We start from the raw sequence: 19,049 nt of genomic DNA on the forward strand, positions 1-19,049 counted from the left end.
CCCTCAGGTGTTTCCACATGCTTTGTTGCAGAGAGAGTGAGGTCCCTCTGATGTCATTGTCCCCCTTTTATCTTCTTCCCACTTGCTGGAAAGCTCTTTTGTTGTGACCTGGATCAAACATTTCCCATTGTATGGTGCTATCTCTTATAGGTTTCTATTGTACACAGTTCCTGGGGTAATCCTTGTGCTTGTGTGCATTTCCTCAATAAGCCATTGACATTGTTTGGCCTTTTTACTCTTATACCTGAAAGGCTGCTTGTGGGTGCTTTCAACCTCACAACATGTTTCAGTAATACATAGAATATCAGGGTTGGAGGGGACCTCAGGAGGTCATCTAGTCCAACCCCCTGCTCAAAGCAGGACCAATCCCCAACTAAATCGTCCCAACCAGGGCTTTGTCAAGCCAGGCTTTAAAAACCTTTAAGGAAGGAGATTCCACCACTTCCCTAGGTAATGCATTCCAGTGCTTCACCACCCTCCTAGTGAAAAAGTTTTTCCTAATATCCAACCTAAACCTCCCCCACTGCAACTTGAGACCATTACTCCTTGTTCTGTCATCTGCTACCACTGAGAACAGTCTAGATCCATCCTCTTTGGAACCACCTTTCAGGTAGTTGAAAGCAGCTATCAAATCCCCCCTCATTCTTCTCTTCTGCAGACTAAATAATCCCAGTTCTCTCAGCCTCTCCTCATAAATCATGTGCTCCACCCCCCTATTCATTTTTGTTGCCCTCTGCTGGACTCTTTGGTTTTTTCCACACCGTTCTTGTAGTGTGGGGTCCAAAACTGGACACAGTACTCCAGATGAGGCCTCACCAATGCTGAATAGAGGAGAATGATAACATCCCTTAATCTGCTGGCAATGCTCCTACTTATACCGCCCAAAATGTTGTTAGCCTTCTTGGTAACAAGGGCACACTGTTGACTCATATCCAGCTTCTCGTCCACTGTAACCCCTAGGTCCTTTTCTGCAGAACTGCTGCCTAGCCACTTGGTCCCTAGTCTGTAGCGATGCATGGGATTCTTCCTTCCTAGGTGCAGGAATCTGCACTTCTCCTTGTTGAACCTCGTCAGATTTCTTTTGGCCCAATCCTCTAATTTGTCTCGGTCCCTCTGTATCCTATCCCATTTGTAGCCAAATTTCATAACTTCACATACAACAATAACAAATACCATCCAATGAGATATTAATGTCTAGCAGATCAAGACTTTTAGAATGATACCTCACAAGACATATTTTGTACAAAACGTATCCTAACTGCATGACAGTGGTGAATATATTGGGGTGTCAGGTCGTGGTGAATATGGGGGTGTCAAGGTGTCACACCTCCCCCTTAGATTACTGCCAGAGGGTTATCACGGACTAACGTGAATGGCAGTGGCCCAGTTTCCTCTTTCCTAGACAGTGCATGTGCTATCATGTTCTCCTTTTCGTTAATGTGCACAATCTCCATATTAAATTCTTTCAGGATTAGGCTCCAGTGTAGCAGTTTGGAATTTGTATCCTTGGTTCTATATGGCTAATTTGTAGCCATATTAAGGATGAATGGTCCGTTAGAATCTTGAATTTTCTATTAAAAAGGTAAGGCCTCAGTTGTTTAACAGCCCACACTATGGCATAGCACTCCTTTTCTATGACAGAGTAATTCTGTACAGTAGGGGACAACTTTTTGCTTAGGAAGGCAATGGGTGCTTCTTCTTGTCCTCCCCTGTTTGCATCAGTACAGCACTCAAGCCAGTGTTAGATGCATCAGTACATAATTCAAAAGTCTTATCAAAGTCAGGGCTGGCTAGCACGGGCTTTGCAGAAAAGAGTGCCTTATCAAAACCTTTCTGACATGCCTCTGACCAAATCACCTTAGTAGGTTGGTGCTTTTTATGTAAGTCTGTGATTGGGGATACAATGTAGCTGAACACCTCCTCCCCGCCCCCCCCCCCCAAAAACCCTCCTGTAATAGTTTGCCAAGCCTATGAAGGATTGGACCTGCCTTTTAGTTTGGGGCACAGGTCAATTTACAGTGGTTTCTACCTTAGGAGCGTCGGAGGATATTTGTCGCCCTCCAATCCAGTGTCCTAGATAAGGGACTTTGGCTACTCCTATCTTGCACTTCAAGGGTTTTATGGTTAGACCAGCCTCTTTGAGCTTCTTGTGGTCATCCCTTGTGTTGCTGAATACAGCTATGTCATCTATGTATGCCGTTGCGAAGCTCTGTAAAACCTTTAATACCGTGTTGAACAGTTTCTGGAAGGTTGAACCAGTATTTACCAAACCAAAAGGTAACACTGAATTCATAGAGCCCTGTATCAGTGATAAAAGCAGACTTCTGCTGTGCCTCCTCCTCCAGAGGCATCTGCCAGTAACCTCTAGTTAAATCGAAGGTACTGAGGTATTTGGCTTGGCTTTGCACATCCAGTTTATCATCAGTTCTTGGTACACATCTGTTACAGTAACAACATTAAGTTTTCTTTAGTCCACACAAAATCTTACAGTTCCATCCCTTTTGGGGACCAAGACCACAGGGGATGCCCACGAGCTGTCCGATTCCTTAATTCTTCCCAGGTCCAACACGTTCTGTATCTCTGTACGAATTTGCTTTTTCACCTTGCCAGTGACCCAGTATGGCCTAGAAGAGGGCAGGGGGTCATGCCCAGTGTTCCCTCTAATTTTTCCCACCCATGTGCAGAATGAATTTTGTTATGTGCACCAATATGAAGGTGATGTGTCACATAACAAGTCATGTGGCGGGGCTCTGGCTGGGGGTGTGGGCTCTGGGGTGAGGCTGGCAATGAGGGGCTCAGGGCTGGGGCAGAAGGTTAGGTGCAGGCAGTGAGAGCTCTGGCTGGGGGTGCAGGCTTTGGGTTGGGGCCAGATATGATGTGTTTGGGATGCAGGAGGGGGCTCTGGGGCTACGGCGGGGAGAGTGGACTCCCCCCAGCACTCTCTCCCCACAGTAGCACCTGGGAGTGCTGCGGCTGCAGGATAAGTGCCCCTCCCCCAGCCACAGCAGGTCCGGTCCAAGGGAGGGCTGTGCCTGAGGTCAGGCCAGGCCACCCAGGCCATGGCTGGGCTGCTCCAGCGCTGGGCCGTGCCTTGGGGCCAGCCCGGGCTGCACTGCCAGCCGCACCTGAGGCGCCGCCCCAGCCATGCCTGGGGCCGGGGCCGGGGACGGGCTGCTCCAGCCGCGTCCCCTGGCAAGTCCAGGTGCCCCAGATGCGGCAGGTCCAGGCTGCGGGCTGAGTTGGGGCCGGGGGAGGGACGCCCCAGCCGCGGCAGGTTGGGGACTGGGCTAAGTGGGCGCTGGGGGAGGGGCACCCCACCCTTGGCATGTCCCCAGGCAGATTCCCTGAGCACCTGTGCGGCGCTAAATAGGCTGCTGCATGGCCATGCAGCTTACAGGGAATTTAGGTTGTGCCCCTTTTGTGAAGATTTTATGGGACAGCAAGTCTCCCTGGCTTGTTGGATAACACGTTGCTGTGTTCTTGCAGCACTGACAACACCTCCCCCCCTTCATCCCTTTCGACTAATGTTAATTCTCTACATATTTTAGTGCTTTCCAGAGTTGCTCCATCTTTGCATTCAGCCATCAAATCAGAGTGGGTGGGCCTCAGTTTCCCCTTCCACACAACAGATCATGTTTACTCCAGCCTCCCTACTATGATAGGCTTTGAGCCAGTTCACATGTACTAGTTGGGGAACAGTATCATCATGGGGCTTTTTAACTTGATACGTGTCTTCATTTGCCACTTCTACCACCTCAACGGGCCTCTCCCAGGAGTTTTGCATTTTAAACCTTTTTGCAGGGTTGAGTACCATCACCAAAGTCCCCTATGTCAAAAGTGTGTTTACAAGTATTATCATCACACCATGCCTTTTGTTTGGCCTGACTGTCTTGGAGGTTGTTTTGGACAACTTCTATCGTGTCCTTTAACTCCTTTCTGAACCTCTGAACATACTCAGTTACTGGTTCTTCCCTCACCTCATTGCACCCTTCCCATGAGTCTTTAATGAGACCGAGAGGTCCCCTTACTTTTCTGCCATATAAAAAGTCAAATGGAGAAAACCCTATCGACTCTTGGGGTATCTCCCTGTAAGCATACAACAGAAATGGCAATAACTTGTCCCAACTTTGGCCCCTTTTCTTGGCATATATTCCCAGCATGGATTATAGAGTCCTGTTGAAACTCTCCACCAAACTATTGGCCTGGGGGTGATAGGGCGCAGTTTTAAGTTGTCTCACTCCACACACCTTCTATAGCTTGTTGAATATCTGTGACAAAGTTTCCCCCCCAGTCAGACAAAATCTTCTTAGGGAAACCCACTCTGCTGAATATAGTGAGAAAAACTCTTACCACTGTCTCGGCTTCTATATTAGACAGAGCGGCCGCCTCAGGATATCTAGTGGTAAAATCCACCACCACTAAGATATACTTGTTCCCCTTCTGAGTGGGGTGTGGCATAGGACCCACAATAACCATTGCCACCCTCAGGAATGCCTCCTGTATCACAGGTAAGGGACACAGGGGAGCTTTCTGGGGTCCTGCAGGTCTTTTCCTTCCCTGACACAGTACACAAGACCTGCAATAATCTCTCACATCGTTCTGTATTCCTGGCCAGTAGAAATTCTCCTTAGCCTGTCATAAGTCCTCTGTACCCCCAAGTGACCAGCAAAGGGACCATCATGCGCTACCAGCATTAATTCCCCCCGGTGCTGGCTGGGTACAACCAATTGCTTACAGAGTTGCCCGGGGCCTGTGTTCCTTCCCACAGGAGCCTCTCTATACAGCTTTGCATCCTCTTCAATAAACTTCTCCTCCACCCTCCTTGCTGGAGTTCCCTCTAGGACACACTTCCTTACACTCTCTAGAGAGGGGGCTGACTTTTGGTTTGCTGCAATTCCTGACAGCTAATACTTGGGATAATTTCCTCAGACACTGACAACAGCTCTCCAGCCCTGGGGACATGCTGCTTTCAGTTGAACAGAGGCCTGACTCTGCTTCTCCCTCACTTGGAAGCACACTGCCACCCTGCACTGCAGTGCCAATGGAACCCTCACCCACCTCCTCTGTGGATTCTAAGGTTCCAGTGCCCTTCCCCGGGCTTCTCTCTGAGACACACACCTCCATGCTCTCTAGAGCAGGATATATCCCTGGTTTAGCTGCATCAGATTTGCAGCCACCAGTTGGAACAGCCTTCTCACTGACAGGCAATACACTCTCCTCCCCTTACGAGGACCCTACACAATACTACTTCTTTCTGCGAGTTACCACACCAACAGTCCTGGCCTTATGGAAATAATGTTCCCTACCAACATGTCCACCGGGATGTCCTCTAGCATCCCCACAAGTAAATCGCCTTCCAAACCTTCCCATTCCATACAAACTTACACTAGTGACACAGGGAACCTGTCTGGCCCCATCCCCTTAATGCTGGCCGTTTGGCACGGTAAAGTATTAGCCTCTGGGACAACACTTGGTTGAACCAGAGAGAGCTGAGCCTCAGTATTCCTCCACCCCAGGCACTCTGTACCATCAATCTGGACAACCTTAATGTGTTCGCTGTCTGGTTCACCAGGTCCTGTGTCCACCAAGCAGGTGTGGTAAGTTGTGGGGGTACCCTCTGGGGCCTCGGGGCTGAGGACAACTGAGCCAATATGGGTCAGGGGAGGTTTATTTTCCTTCAGTTTGGGGCAATTATGTCTCAGGTACTCTAGAATTACAGTGGAAGCACCTTCTAGGATCTCCTGTTTTTAAGGGCAGTTTGAGATGGGTATGGGAGGTAAGGTTCTGGGAGGGTGAGTGCCCACCTCTCGGCCACCCTCCCTCTCTCCATGGGTAAAGTGGTGACCTTGCTTCCCACCAAACTTAAATCCTTCTGCCTGTGATTTATTTCTAATAGCTGCTTGGGACTGTTCATATTTATCCGCAAAAGTAGGAAGTTCAACAGTTTTTACCCTCTTATCCCATAAACACTGTTTTACATCATTGTGACACATATTCAGGAACTCTTCCTGAGCAACCAGATCACACATTTCTTCAAAGCTTGAAATACCTTTTCCCCTTACCCACTTATCGAGTAAATCTCTCATTTGGTTTACATATGCCACATTACTTATTCCAGCCCCTCTCTTAAGGCTTCTAAATTTTACTCAGTAAGTAAAAGGGGTAATCTGAAACTGTTTTAAAACTATTTCCTTGAATTTACCATAATTGGAAGTATCACCCATTGGCATCTTATTGAATATATCCATAGCTCTCCCAGACAACTTTGCAACCAAAGTGGTCATCTTTTGACCATCAAAAATCTCAGAGCACACACAGCCTCTCAAAGGTGATGAAGTATTCAGCAATGTCCCCAGTCTTACTGATGCAGGACACAACCACTGCCATTTGTGGATTTTTGGAGTGGTGCCCTCCCGGTGTGGGGTTGTTTCCTCCACTCCATCAAGGCCAGTTCATGCTTTCTCTCATTTTTTCCCCTCTTCTGCATTTCTTTGTCTCTCAGTTCCAGGGCTTTAACTGCCTCTAGCTGCCTCAGTTCCATGGCTTGCTTCTGGGATTTGATTTCTTTGTGTTTCAGTTCCACGACAGCTTTTTGGCTGGCTGCTTCTTCTTTGGCTTGCAGTTCCACGGCTTGCTTCTGGGCTTCCATGGCCCTTTCATGGGCTGCTTTTTGTTGGACTTCTTCCGCTTCCTGTTCTTTTATGTGTAGTTGTCTTAATTCCAGCTGTCTCTTGTGCATCTTTTCGTTTTCTTAGACCTGTAATCTGTAAAACTCCAACTTTTTGGTAGCTTCACTTTCACTAATTTTCTTATTTTTCTGCCTCTACTTCCTTTGCCCGAAATAAGCAAACAGAAAACAACAAATCACTTTGTAGCCACTTTGTCTGTTCTCTAGGCAACACACTTAAAACTCATTTAAAATCACCACTGGTGTCTCAGAGCAATAAGTGGTGCACATTACCCTGCTCACTGTCCACTGTGATGGGTTGCCTTCCAGTGTGCCTCCTGATGTACTGGGGTACCACTGAGCCTGCCCGTCCCACCAGGCTAGGCTCCCTCACCCTGTCCTGCTAAGCCAGGCCCCCAAGCTTCCTCTAGCATACACACAGATAGGGACACACCCATCTGCAGAAAGACAAAGACACTGCAATCAGTACTGCGTGGGAAGGCTTTCAGCTGAGGAATTGCCCAGCACTCAAGTGCATTCCCCGTCTGGAGAGTGAACCCAAAATTGTATTGCCTTGCGCTGCACCCAGAACTGTACAGCGTAAGCTAATTGAAATTCGCCCTCTCCCTCACCATGGAGAGAGATATACACAGCTTTTTGCCCACCACACCCTCCCCCCAGTTATACATTACACAAACTGGGTTAAAAACAAAAACAAGTTTATTAAGTACAAGAGGTATATTTTAAGTGATTATAAGGGATAGCCAACAGATCAAAGCAGATTACCTTAGTAAATAAACAAAAACTGCAAACTGAACTTAACACACTAGATATGTAGGTTTCAATGCCAAAAGGAAAAGAGGCAAAAAAATCTAGACCACTTTGGTAGGAAGCTTTGTTCTACCTGAGGCCTCCAATTCAGAATTGCAAACCAGAAGACATAACTGGATCATTACAATGTTAACCTGTGGGATAATATTTTAAAGACAAGAATTCTCCACAGTGGTAGAGGAAGGCAAATTAGTGGCCAGTTTAGATGCGGCTGACTCTGCTGCTCAGCCATGGCTTTGGCCATTACTATTCAGCAGTGTTCATGGCTGCAGTTTTCTGGTTTTCCCGAGAGGTTCAACAGATCTTTCAAGACCTCCCATTTGAGGATCCTTTACTCTTTTCTGAGAAAATTGATGCATAGTCCCAAGGATTCAAGGGCAACCTTTGAGTCGCTGGGTATTTATACACTGATGGCAAAAATAAAGCTGTTTTGCCCACAGCAGTCCCCCACCCCCCTGTATCCAGTTTTCATGCTTTGTACCCAGGACCTGTCCAGAAAGAAGGCCAGAGGTTACAAGAGGTGTCTGGTACCTCTCTCCTCCTCTGCAACTGCCAGTTCATCTAGATAAGATGGGTCCTCCAAACAAGCATTTTAACACATTGGTCGAGGTCATACTACCAGTCCCAATGGTGCCATCTTTTCCCACCCCTCTATTTGCCCATCATCTGTCCCATTTCCTAAATGCTTGGTCCTACATCACATGGATCATTGGGTCTTAAGCACAGTGGAAGTGGGATATACCTTTCAGTTGGTTTCTGTTCTCACTCCCATCGCCCTTCCCCGTCTGTCATCAGGGACCACCCTCCTGAGGTCATGCTACTGCAGGAGGTGCAATCCCTCCTACTTGTGAGGGATATAGAATAAGTTCCCCTGTTTCCTGCTACTTCCTAATCTGGAAAGCAAAAGGGGGTCTCAGGCCTATTTTAGATTTAAGAGAGCAGAAGTAGTTCTTGAAGAAAACAAACTTCTGGATGGTCACTCTGGCCTCCATTATTCCCTCACTTGGGGACTGGTATGCTGCTCTTGACTTAAAGGATGCATATTTTCACATAGCAATTCGTCAGAACCATCAAAATTTCCTCAAGTTCATGGTAAATGGATCCCACTTCCATTTTCAGTGCTACCCTTTGGCCTGTCAATAGCTCCTCACATGTTAACAAAATTCATGCCTTGTACTTATCGCCCCAGCATGGTCCCGACAACACCGGTTCTCGGCTGGTAGTAGAGCTATCAGTCAGACTGCTACTCCAGCTGGAGGGAGATGTGATCACTCAGGACCACATCTGCCTCCTCAGTCACAGCCTGCAGGCCCTCCATCTGACAGCCATGATGCTTCATGAATGATGCTTTGGAAGGGATTATCCTCTTGATAATTTGATTTTCTGGTTGACTTCAGATACAAATTTGATTCCCATTGTCTTTGACCTACCCTGATCCATTTACATTTGAGACCTAGACAGACAGGCAGATCAGCATTCCTTTGTCTGGAACAAACTTGCTTACCAAATCCTGCCTAGTTTCATAGTTTGAGCATATTTTTAGTACATACCTACAACTTTTTAATTGTTACATCACACAGTGATGATCATGACCAGTATGATATAAGTTTTCATTTGATATCTTACCTGACATTCTTTATAGATACATACCATGACCACAATGTGTTAGGTATAGTAAGTTTGTCAGGCTTGATTGCAATTGCTGTTACATGACAGTAAACCCTTTGTCAGTGGGCAATGAAGGTCTCATAGGTCACACTGATCTGAGATGAAAGTCTGACATTTTCCACGAGTAGACGTGGGTCTTCATGCTAAAACACCACGACTGTACCCCTGAGCTAGCCTGTGAACTTTTTTCCATTTTCCCCATTAAGAAACTCACTATTTTGTGGGGGAGAAGTGGCTTGCCAATTAAAGAAGTTTCCCACCTACAATATCTGCCATTTGTTTAATTCTTGAGACTTTTGAGACAAGAATGAATAATGTTTGTGTTATTTTTCATGGAGTTAAGAGTGAAGATTTGTTTGGTGGTTTTGGCCAGTTTCAACAGGAGTGAAAATCTTTTCTCAGAGCTCTGGAATGAATATAATGAAATAAATTTTTAAAAAATCTTATTCTCTATTCATCAGCTTAGTATATCTCTGCTATGTTTTATCTACACATTTTAATTACATTGTTTGTTTTTCTAGAAATATCAGTAGCAAGATCTAGCAGCATAGAAGAAAAACTATGTGGTGGTAAGTTTTTCATTTCTCTGTAGCAGAATCTTTACCTGTTTTTTTAAAAATTGTATACTTGATTCCTATTTTTCCTCTATTTGTTCCACCTCTTGCTCCCTTCTCTTTTACTCTACCTTCTAAATGCCATATTCTCATTACTTACATTTTCTGAGAAAAAACAGACTGTAGTTACCAGAAGCTGCCTTATTAAATATCTGACTGCCACTGCCTACCTTGGAGTCAACAGCATGTTACCTGAAGTTCTTACTCTCTCCTTCCCGCCTCCCCCAAGGGCAATCACTCTTCTCTCCACAGGAGAAAGCCCTATTATAAACAAGTTACTTGCAGATCAAAAATCTGGAAAGTCACTGCACCAATCCAGGATGATAATTTCACCATCCCCCCTTGGGAGTCAAATGAACAGCTATGAGTCAGCTTAGTCACCCATTTAATGTCTCAGACTGTATCTCTAGCTCATTATTAGACAAGCTGCCAAAAACAAAACAAACAAAATAAAATATCTCCTACAAAACAACCACAATGTTAGCAAAAGAGGTCCTGAGCAGGAAGAGAAATTGTTTAAAAATAAAAATACTTTATTTTAGTTTTTAACAATTGCACTTATTAAGTATTTAGCCACAATCAAAGCTCTGGCTGGTTCTAGCATTCTTATGTACAGTGGAAGCAATTTTTCATTAAAGGAAAGGGGAGTGAGTTCAGTGGGGAAAAGTGAAGTCATCAGCATGCACAATGGGTTCTACTCTGAGATTTCACTCTGAATTGATTGTTTTCTGCTTCCTCACATTTTTACCAAATTCTGTGTCTGGGGAAAACTTTTGCAAAAAGATGGAAAGTGATTCATGGGCCACTTACATATATTAGTACCCAAGTTAGCCACCTAAATCCACATTTAGGCCCCTAAAACCTATTTGAGGCATATAAATACTGATTTATGTGCCTGCTGAAAATAGGGCCCCTATGAACATCCCTTTCTATATTCCAGTGCCACTACCCAGTTTTCGGCACAGACACTATGGCCCGGATCCTGAGGCATTATAATTAAGGCTACAATTATGTCACAGAAGTCACGGAATCTGTGACTTCCAGAGTCTGGCCCCATCAGCTGTGGGTGCTGGATCCTTCTCCCTCTCCAATTTGTCAGGGATATTTTTAGTAAAAGTCAGGGACAGGTCACAGGCTTCTGTGAATTTTTGTTTATTGACCGTGACCTGTCCATGAGTTTTACTAAAAATATCCCTGACAAAATCTTAGCCTTAATTATAATCAATGAGATTATATCAAATACTATTGAGGATCTAGGCCTATAATCCCTCATTTGGGCACTTTTAGTCAATCAAATGTTAGTTTGTACAAAACTAAACTGCGTACTCAGGATAAAAATTTGAACTACTTTTTGTTATCCCTTCATTCACCACACCAAAAAAAGCAGCTCTACCTTTGAAAAAGTGGCGCAAGGCAATGTAATTCACTTACCTCTAATTCATCAATAGCTGGTGCCAACTTTTGGTGTATGTGTGTCTGTGTGTTGCCTGCTATCTCTCACCTCTCAATGCCATCAGGGAATGAGCATCTGGCTCCTTCCCAGATTTTCAAAGGGCAGCCCGTGGGCTTGCTTCCCAATTTTACTTCTTTAGGGGGGCTACCTACTCTACAGACCCCACAATATCATCTAGGGGCGGAGCAAGTGGAAAGATTCCTGCTTATACTGCTGTACATTACACTTCCCTTGAACTCTCAGACTGAGATGTTCCAGCGTGTATTGGACATTGGGAAATTCTTGTTCCCCTGTTCTCCCTACAGTGCTAATACTTCCACTCCCACTTACAAAAATAATTATGCAGGATGGGGAAGTGAGCAACTTAGCCACCCATTGAAGATATAGGAAGAGTGAGGGGGGTCCACCAGAGGTGAATGGGGTGTTGGAAAAGCACCAGGCCATTGCCCCGGGAAGAAAGCACCAGGTAAAAGAGTCTTCCAGAGCCTTTTAGGGAGAGCAGGGTTCAGGTGTCTTTTATTGGTTTTGATTAAACTTACTTGGGTTTCACCTTAGTTCTTTTGTTCTAAATTGTCCCAACTAGTCACTGAGTATAACAGAAAGAATTAGAAGAACAACATACAAGGAGATGATTTGATTCAATCTTTTTATAATACAACATGGAAATGGTGATGTTGGATACTTTGCAGTACAATTTACAGAACCGAATTTAGGCAGAGATTTTCAAGATACTTAAGGAAATGCAATTAATTTCAATCGGAGTTGAGCCCCTAACTCCTTTTGAAAATCCAGCCAAATCAATATTACAGATGTGGTGATATAAGATGCTTATAGTGATCTCTAGAGATATGCAATGTATTTTTAAGTACAAATAAAAATCTTGGCGATTGACATTTCCAAGAAATGCATAACTCCATGAGATACTTTATTCCCTTCTGAATCAAAGCACCTGTTCGTGTTTTTTCTAATGTTTCAAAACTCTTATTGTGACTGCCTTAAAGGTAATGCTATCTTTTGCTATCCGTTCTTCAGAGTTTAACATGTTCCACATGATTGCAGTGGGCTTGAGCAGTTCTATACTTGGCTGCCTCCTTACACTGCTTGTTTACACTTATTGCCAACGATATCAGCAGCAATCCCATGATGCAACTGTTATCCATCCAGTGTCGCCAGCTCCTCTTAATACCAGTATCACTAACCATATCAACAAACTGGACAAATATGATTCTGTAGAAGCCATCAAGGTAAGCAATGGATAGCGTTGTCTGTAATGCTTAGCTATGTATAACTGTTTACAGTAATTACAATGTACCAAAGGAATTCTAATGATACATTTTTTACAGTGAAAGGCGGACTCAAGATCATACAAATATTTAATATACAAATATCAGATGTTTGAATAACGAAATTAGATTCATATTTGTAGTGTAATAATTTTAGATTTCTTATCACGCCAGCCTATATTACACTGAAGACATTATCATGTGTTGGCTGGGATGTACAATTTATGCACCACTGGCCTTTGTTCAAAGAAATCAGACTATTGCTCAATTGTTGTCTTTGAAAGTATCGTCCTCTAGTATCAGGTTTCAGAGTAGCAGCCGTGTTAGTCTGTATCCGTAAAAAGAAAAGGAGTACTTGTGGCACCTTAGAGACTAACAAATTTATTAGAGCATAAGCTTTCGTGAGCTACAGCTCACTTCATCGGATGCATACTGTATGCATCCGATGAAGTGAGCTGTAGCTCACGAAAGCTTATGCTCTAATAAATTTGTTAGTCTCTAAGGTGCCACAAGTACTCCTGTCCTCTAGTATCTGGTTTAAAAAGTAGATTTGGACTTAAAAATCATAGTGATACCTAATGGAGATTTTCCTTTAGTTCAAATAGCAGGCAGCAAAAGCTTCTGTCCTCTTTCCCATGCTAGGTCTGTGATTTAGCTGGTGAACATAATTTTTTATCAGTGACTTTCAAGAAAACATAAAATTATCACAGACAAAGTTTGCAGATGACAAAGGTCGAGGGAAATGTAAATAATGAAAGAACAGAGATACAGAGTGATCTGGATTGCTTTGTAAGTTAGGCTCAGGCAAACAAATATGTGCTTTAATATGGCCAAATGTGAAGTTATACATCTTAATACAAAGAGTGTAGCTCTTACTTACAGAATGAGGGACTGAATCCTGGGAAGCAATGACTCTAAAAAGGACTTGACATTCATGCTGGGTAATCAGCTGAACATGAGCTCCCAGTGCGACGCTGTGGCCAAAAGGGCTAATATGTTCATTGGATATATAAATAGAGAATATAGAGTTGGAGTAAGGCGGCTATATTACCTCTGTATTTGGCACTGATGTCCACAGTTCAGATAAGGTGTGGATAAATTTGAAAGTTTAAGAGAAGAGCCACAAAGAGAAGGTTAAGGAGTGACTTGATCACAGTCTATACGTACATACATGGGGAACAAAAATTTGATAATGGACTTTTCAGTTCAACAGACAAAGCTTTAATAAGATCCAATGGCTTGAAGTTGGAGCTAGACAAATTCTGATGGAAATAAGTTGCATATTTTTAACAGTGACGGTAATTAATCTTTGGAACAATTTACCCAAGGCTTGTGGTGGATTCTCCATCGCTGGCAATTTTTAAATGAAGATTTGATGTTTTTCGACAAGATATGCTCTAGTTCAAACAGGAATTAATTCAGGGAAGTTCTGTGGCTTGTGTTATGGAAGAGGTCAGACTAAATGATCACAGTGATCCCTTCTGCCTTATAATCTTTGAACCAAATCTGTGATGAGTCAGATTTTCAACTGGTGTTGATCTGCATAGCACAGTGTGAATCAAGCTGCATAAATTTATACCAGCTGAGAATCTAGAATGATATCTGCACCACATTGCCAGAGATTATAAATTCCTCTGTATTGTTTCACTTCTTACATCTAGCTTTGCAGAATTCAATATATTTTATATAGTTTCAACGGATAATGCCAATGTTTATTTGTAATCATTTTTTAGATTTTTATCTATTTAAATTTTCACAGATGTGCAAAATTGTGAGTTTTAAGTATTTTTTATTTTTATCAATTTAAATTTTCACAGTTTGAGGAAATTATGGGGGGAGATCTGGGAAAGGGGGAGGGACAGACAATGACATTAGACTTCAAGATTCAAAAAGTTAAAGCTTTATAACTATTAAAACATCAATTGTCAACATCACATGTTAAAACGCATAAAGTAAATATCCTTAAATCAACGTCTAATAAATTCTGAAACATATTTTTACTTTGCCTGTCTGAAATTTTGAGGATCATCAATGAAAATATTGTTTGTCTCTATGTGTATGATGAAATTGACATTTACCAACATCTACCTATAACAAATCTAATCATGACAAGTCTACTTATAACCTTTTAGAACAGCTTCCTATTGCAAAATTCCTAAAGTATGGAAGATTGGGCATTTGTATGCTATCTAGCCAAATACATTCAGATTATAGAATTTATGTGCTATAGCAAAATTTTCTGAAGTGTTTGTGAAGTCCTGGATAGTGAATCTTTTTCTTTTTTTTCTTTTTCCATTTGTTTCTTAAATAAATGAATCTAGGAAATTAGGAAAGAGAGATTATGCTTTGCAATCAATGGGGTAACCTATTTAGGTATTTTTGAAAATCCCACTAGGCACCTATCTGCATGTTTAAGTGCCCAAATACCTTTGAAAATCTGACGTGAAAATGCCTAAATCTCTTTTGAAAATGGAATTTATACTCCTAAATCTCTTACATGCTCTAAAATTTTAGACTCAAAATCAAGGAATGCATAATCTAGAGGAAAATTATATAAAAAGGCTAAGTCAACGAAGACGTACAGAATCGTTTTGACAATGAAAGTAGTATAAGAAATAAGAATACACAGTATAAAAACCTACATATGATTATCTAAGATTGGGGAAAAAAACCTATAAGGTTATATTGTTGTATTGGAACAATATTTTATGGGATTGTGTAGTTAAGGACTTCATTGTAACACATATGCACATACAAATGCAGAGTTTTGTAGTAAACGTGTATTTCAGAGCACTCTCATTGCATTGTTGTTTGCATCAGTGATCCTGGAGGTTTGCCCACTAAAAACATTTTGTTATTCTTTTTCTAGGCATTTAATAAAAACAACCTGATCTTGGAGGAGAGAAACAAATACTTCAATCCACATCTTACTGCAAAGACCTATTCTAATGCCTATTTTACAGATCTCAATAATTATGATGAGTACTAATGGACTTGTGTATTTTCTGGCCTATGGTAACTCCCCAATCCCCCAAAGCCTGTGCTACATGACCGCTCATGTGTTTGAGGCTTCAGAGATGAAGTTCGGAGACATTTCAAGCACACTCCAAGCCATCAGTGTCCCATTGTTACCAAAAAAACAAAAACACCTGTATGTGACATGATGTTCCCTTTTGCAAGAGTGAAAGGTTGGCCTGCAGTAGGGAGTGCAGATTTAGTAGCTGGACATAGTGGAATGAGTCCTGAAGAGTATAATCACTTTGTTCGTGTTTATAAATGTTCAGTCAGATTTCTCTAACATGTTGCAAACTAATTTTTTGCGCTTTTTAAAAGACTGTAACCCCCCTTGAAGAGGGTGCCAGGAATATGACTTCCGTTTCCTTTTGGACATTGTCTGCTTGTTTCCATTAGGTTTGAGGAGAAAACTCTGCATCTAGCAGTGGGGCCCTCTGAGGAATCTTCCTGACATTATACTGCCAAAAAAGCTCATAGAACATTGAGTAAATGATGAGGAGAAATTTGGCAGCACGGTGTTATTTTGTAGTAACTCCAACACTCCAGAGTTAATCTGCCTAGACTGTGAAGTGTTTCGGCTGGAACTCTTGGAAGTTTTCCATCTGTTTAGATCTTGAAGCAAAACAGGATATACCAAGAGATATGCTTCTTGTGACAAAAAGGGAAATTTGCAGAGTAGATGGCTCGAAGTTGTGAGATAATTTAAGCCTTCATCTTGTTTATTTTATTTTTTGGGAGGTTACGTTTGAACATTTTCTGCATGTTGTTAGTAACCTGATGTTATTGTAGTGTACGGACTTGCATGACTCATGGCATTCCAAAGACCTCTTCTTCTCAGAGTGTGCATATGAAACCCATTTGACTAGTCTGCTGTAGCATCCAAAAATATGCCAGTGAGTGGCAGAAACAACCTTACCATGATTTATCCACCACACTCTTTCTTTGACACCCCGGGAACATATGCCTCATAATAGAATTGCTTTTCTTTTCACAAGTCATTATTTACACATGCCTGTTTGAAAACAACAACAACAAAAGGAAGAAAAAAGTGCCAGATGTGTTATGAAAAGCATTGTTTTCATCTTCTAGATGTGTCTGATCCATGCTAATCAACCTGTGCCAGGCACCATTAATTGTGTTGTTTAAAGTGGGCTTCCTTTGAGGCTCTATTGATGTGATATTTTAACATACTAGCTGCTTTTTAAGTTGTCACTTTTAAATTCTTGTGCAATGGCAGGTGAGGAAACAGTGGCAGTTGGCACCACTTCTCTTGGTCTCCTCTTCACCCACCACATCTGTAACATTTGTATTTTTGGAAGAGAAATTCCTGGTGTACCATTGAAGTGAAAATGGCAGGGTTGTGGGACATTTGTTCAGCCCAGAGTGCTGAACCGTATGTGTCATAAAAGGACATTTCAAAGGTTTCTAAATGCTCTTCTCCAAGACTTCCTAAACAAAATGAAAGAGTGAATAAGAAGGTTTAAATCATTGCCTGTTTTTAAACTATATACCATACCAATATTATCACATCAGAAATTTCCTAAGTGGGGGCGGGTTGGGGGGAGAAAATGCAAAGTGGAGATATTTCAACATGGGAGAGCCTGTTGTCTTTAGATTAAAGTATAGATAGACACAAAGGGAAACGGTTTGCAAAGGCAAATGTTAGAATATAATGGTTCAAAATTCTGCAAAGCAAATCTATTAAAAATGCCAAGGAACATAGAATTTTGTGTGAGGGTGTGTATGTGTGCATGACTTTAGTGGCCCTGTAACTTACACATCAAGATTCTAGACTGATGATGGGGTTAATTCCTCATAACATGTTGTAGTGAGCAGTACCTGTGGATCGGAATAGGTTCAAATACCATACTGTACTTAGGTTCAGTGAAAATAATTAAGATTGGTTTCCTGTGTTTCCACTGGACTATTTTCAGTGTTCATTTTAACTGTCAATTCAAAATAAATCCTCCACCCTCAGACAGGTTCACACCAAAAAATGTGGTGGCACTAATCCTCTTTTGTCTACCATTGTAATATGTACTTTTGATGCGTTTCCTCCTAATAAACTGCCTAACACATTTATTTCCCTTAGGAAAGATGAAATTACCCTTTCAAGAAAATTCAGTGGAATGGGGAGGGGGAACTTTCCAAATCATAACCAGTTTGGTATTAGCATCACTCTGCTGCTGCTGCAAAATAAAACGCTTCATTTAAATAGTATAAAGAAAATAAAATCGCTGCCTGAAAAATAAACCAAACAAAACCAACCAAACAAAAAACAAAACTAGAAACCCCACTCTTCTTCCTTGCTTCTCTACTAACAGCAGTGTTAGTTTGGCTTCTGTATTTTAAATTTAGCATATTAGCTATTAGGCCCACAGTTTTTTTTAAATATTTAAAGTATTGATCTTTTTAATTTTAATCTTTTTATTGAAATTATCTGAAATGAGTCCATGTTTTACTCTACAATATTTTTGAGGGGTATATATCTAACTATTTAGCTATATTGGCCATTCCATGTATATTCACTATATTAGATCTGTGATGGTAATACCTGTGGGATAAATTGTGAAGCCATATGACTAACTGCATTTAGCCTTCCCTGCACGCTGCCCTCTAATCCATCTCCCACAGGACTATTTCAAACAGTCCAAATCTCTGAGCAGCTTCAAAGTGACATCATTTTTTTTAAAAAAATCCACCTGCCAGAGAAATGTTTTCTTCTTTTCTTTCAAATGTGAAATGTATTTCCCCAAATTACTCTATCCTGCGGCCCAAGCTGGGGCAATAATTTGTCCTATACCACAAAAAGGTTTTATGTCTGCTATCTATGTTCCTTCAGGGTAAGAAATGGCATCTTCATATCACTGGAAAGGGGAGATCCCAAGTTTCCCAGTAGGACTAGTCTTGGAAGATCCTGAGACATCAGCCTTTAAAGCTGTGACATTTTTGTGTGTTGAAAAGTATTTTGGTTAATGTAGCGGTATTTAAAATGTATTAATTGTGTCTGTTTGTTCTGCCTCTGAGAGCCTCACAGTTGCACATATGGCATAAATGGAGACTGGCCTTGAAGGCAGAGGGATACAAAAGTAGTCCCCCAGTCAGATTTTCTTTTTAATTTTTTAACCATTTCTTTAAACGTTTTTGCTCTAAAATTGGTAGGACACACATTTTGGTGTGAAGTGGATTTCTGGCATCTAAATGCACATGAAAATGTTTTTCTTTAGACCATAAAAGTTTGAATTTTTGAAATCCTGTGGACACTTGCATGCAATTCTCATGTAAGTCAGTGGGACTAGATTGCACTTGTATGAGGGGGAAATTTGGCCCTAGACTGTTCTTTTCTTGAGAGAGGAATTCAAATCCCTGACCCTCTAATTCCCACCAGTTCTCTCACAGATTTTTGGCTCGGATATAGTTCTCTGTTCTGGATAAAATATTACATTATTTCTAATGCCAGGATTGGCCATCTCTAAAATACTGGTGCTCGCTCAATACATTCATTTTAAAACTTTCAT

General features: G+C 41.9%; 1 protein-coding gene across 2 annotated transcripts in view; it reads left to right on the forward strand.

Annotated features, from left to right (window-relative positions):
* SEMA5A (semaphorin 5A) overlaps positions 1-18,220 on the forward strand; it is a 616,581-nt gene extending 598,361 nt beyond the window's left edge. For both annotated transcript variants that reach the window (XM_007057800.4, XM_043540272.1), the window contains exons 20-22: positions 9,688-9,735; positions 12,266-12,477; positions 15,386-18,220. In XM_007057800.4, the coding sequence (XP_007057862.2) occupies positions 9,688-9,735; positions 12,266-12,477; positions 15,386-15,505 (380 nt within the window). In that variant the 3' untranslated portion in view covers positions 15,506-18,220. The remainder of the gene's footprint in view (positions 1-9,687; positions 9,736-12,265; positions 12,478-15,385) is intronic.
* The last annotated feature ends 829 nt before the right edge of the window (positions 18,221-19,049 follow it).

This window comes from Chelonia mydas, chromosome 2, assembly GCF_015237465.2.
Source record: "Chelonia mydas isolate rCheMyd1 chromosome 2, rCheMyd1.pri.v2, whole genome shotgun sequence".
In the NCBI taxonomy this organism is placed as follows: Eukaryota; Metazoa; Chordata; order Testudines; family Cheloniidae; genus Chelonia; species Chelonia mydas.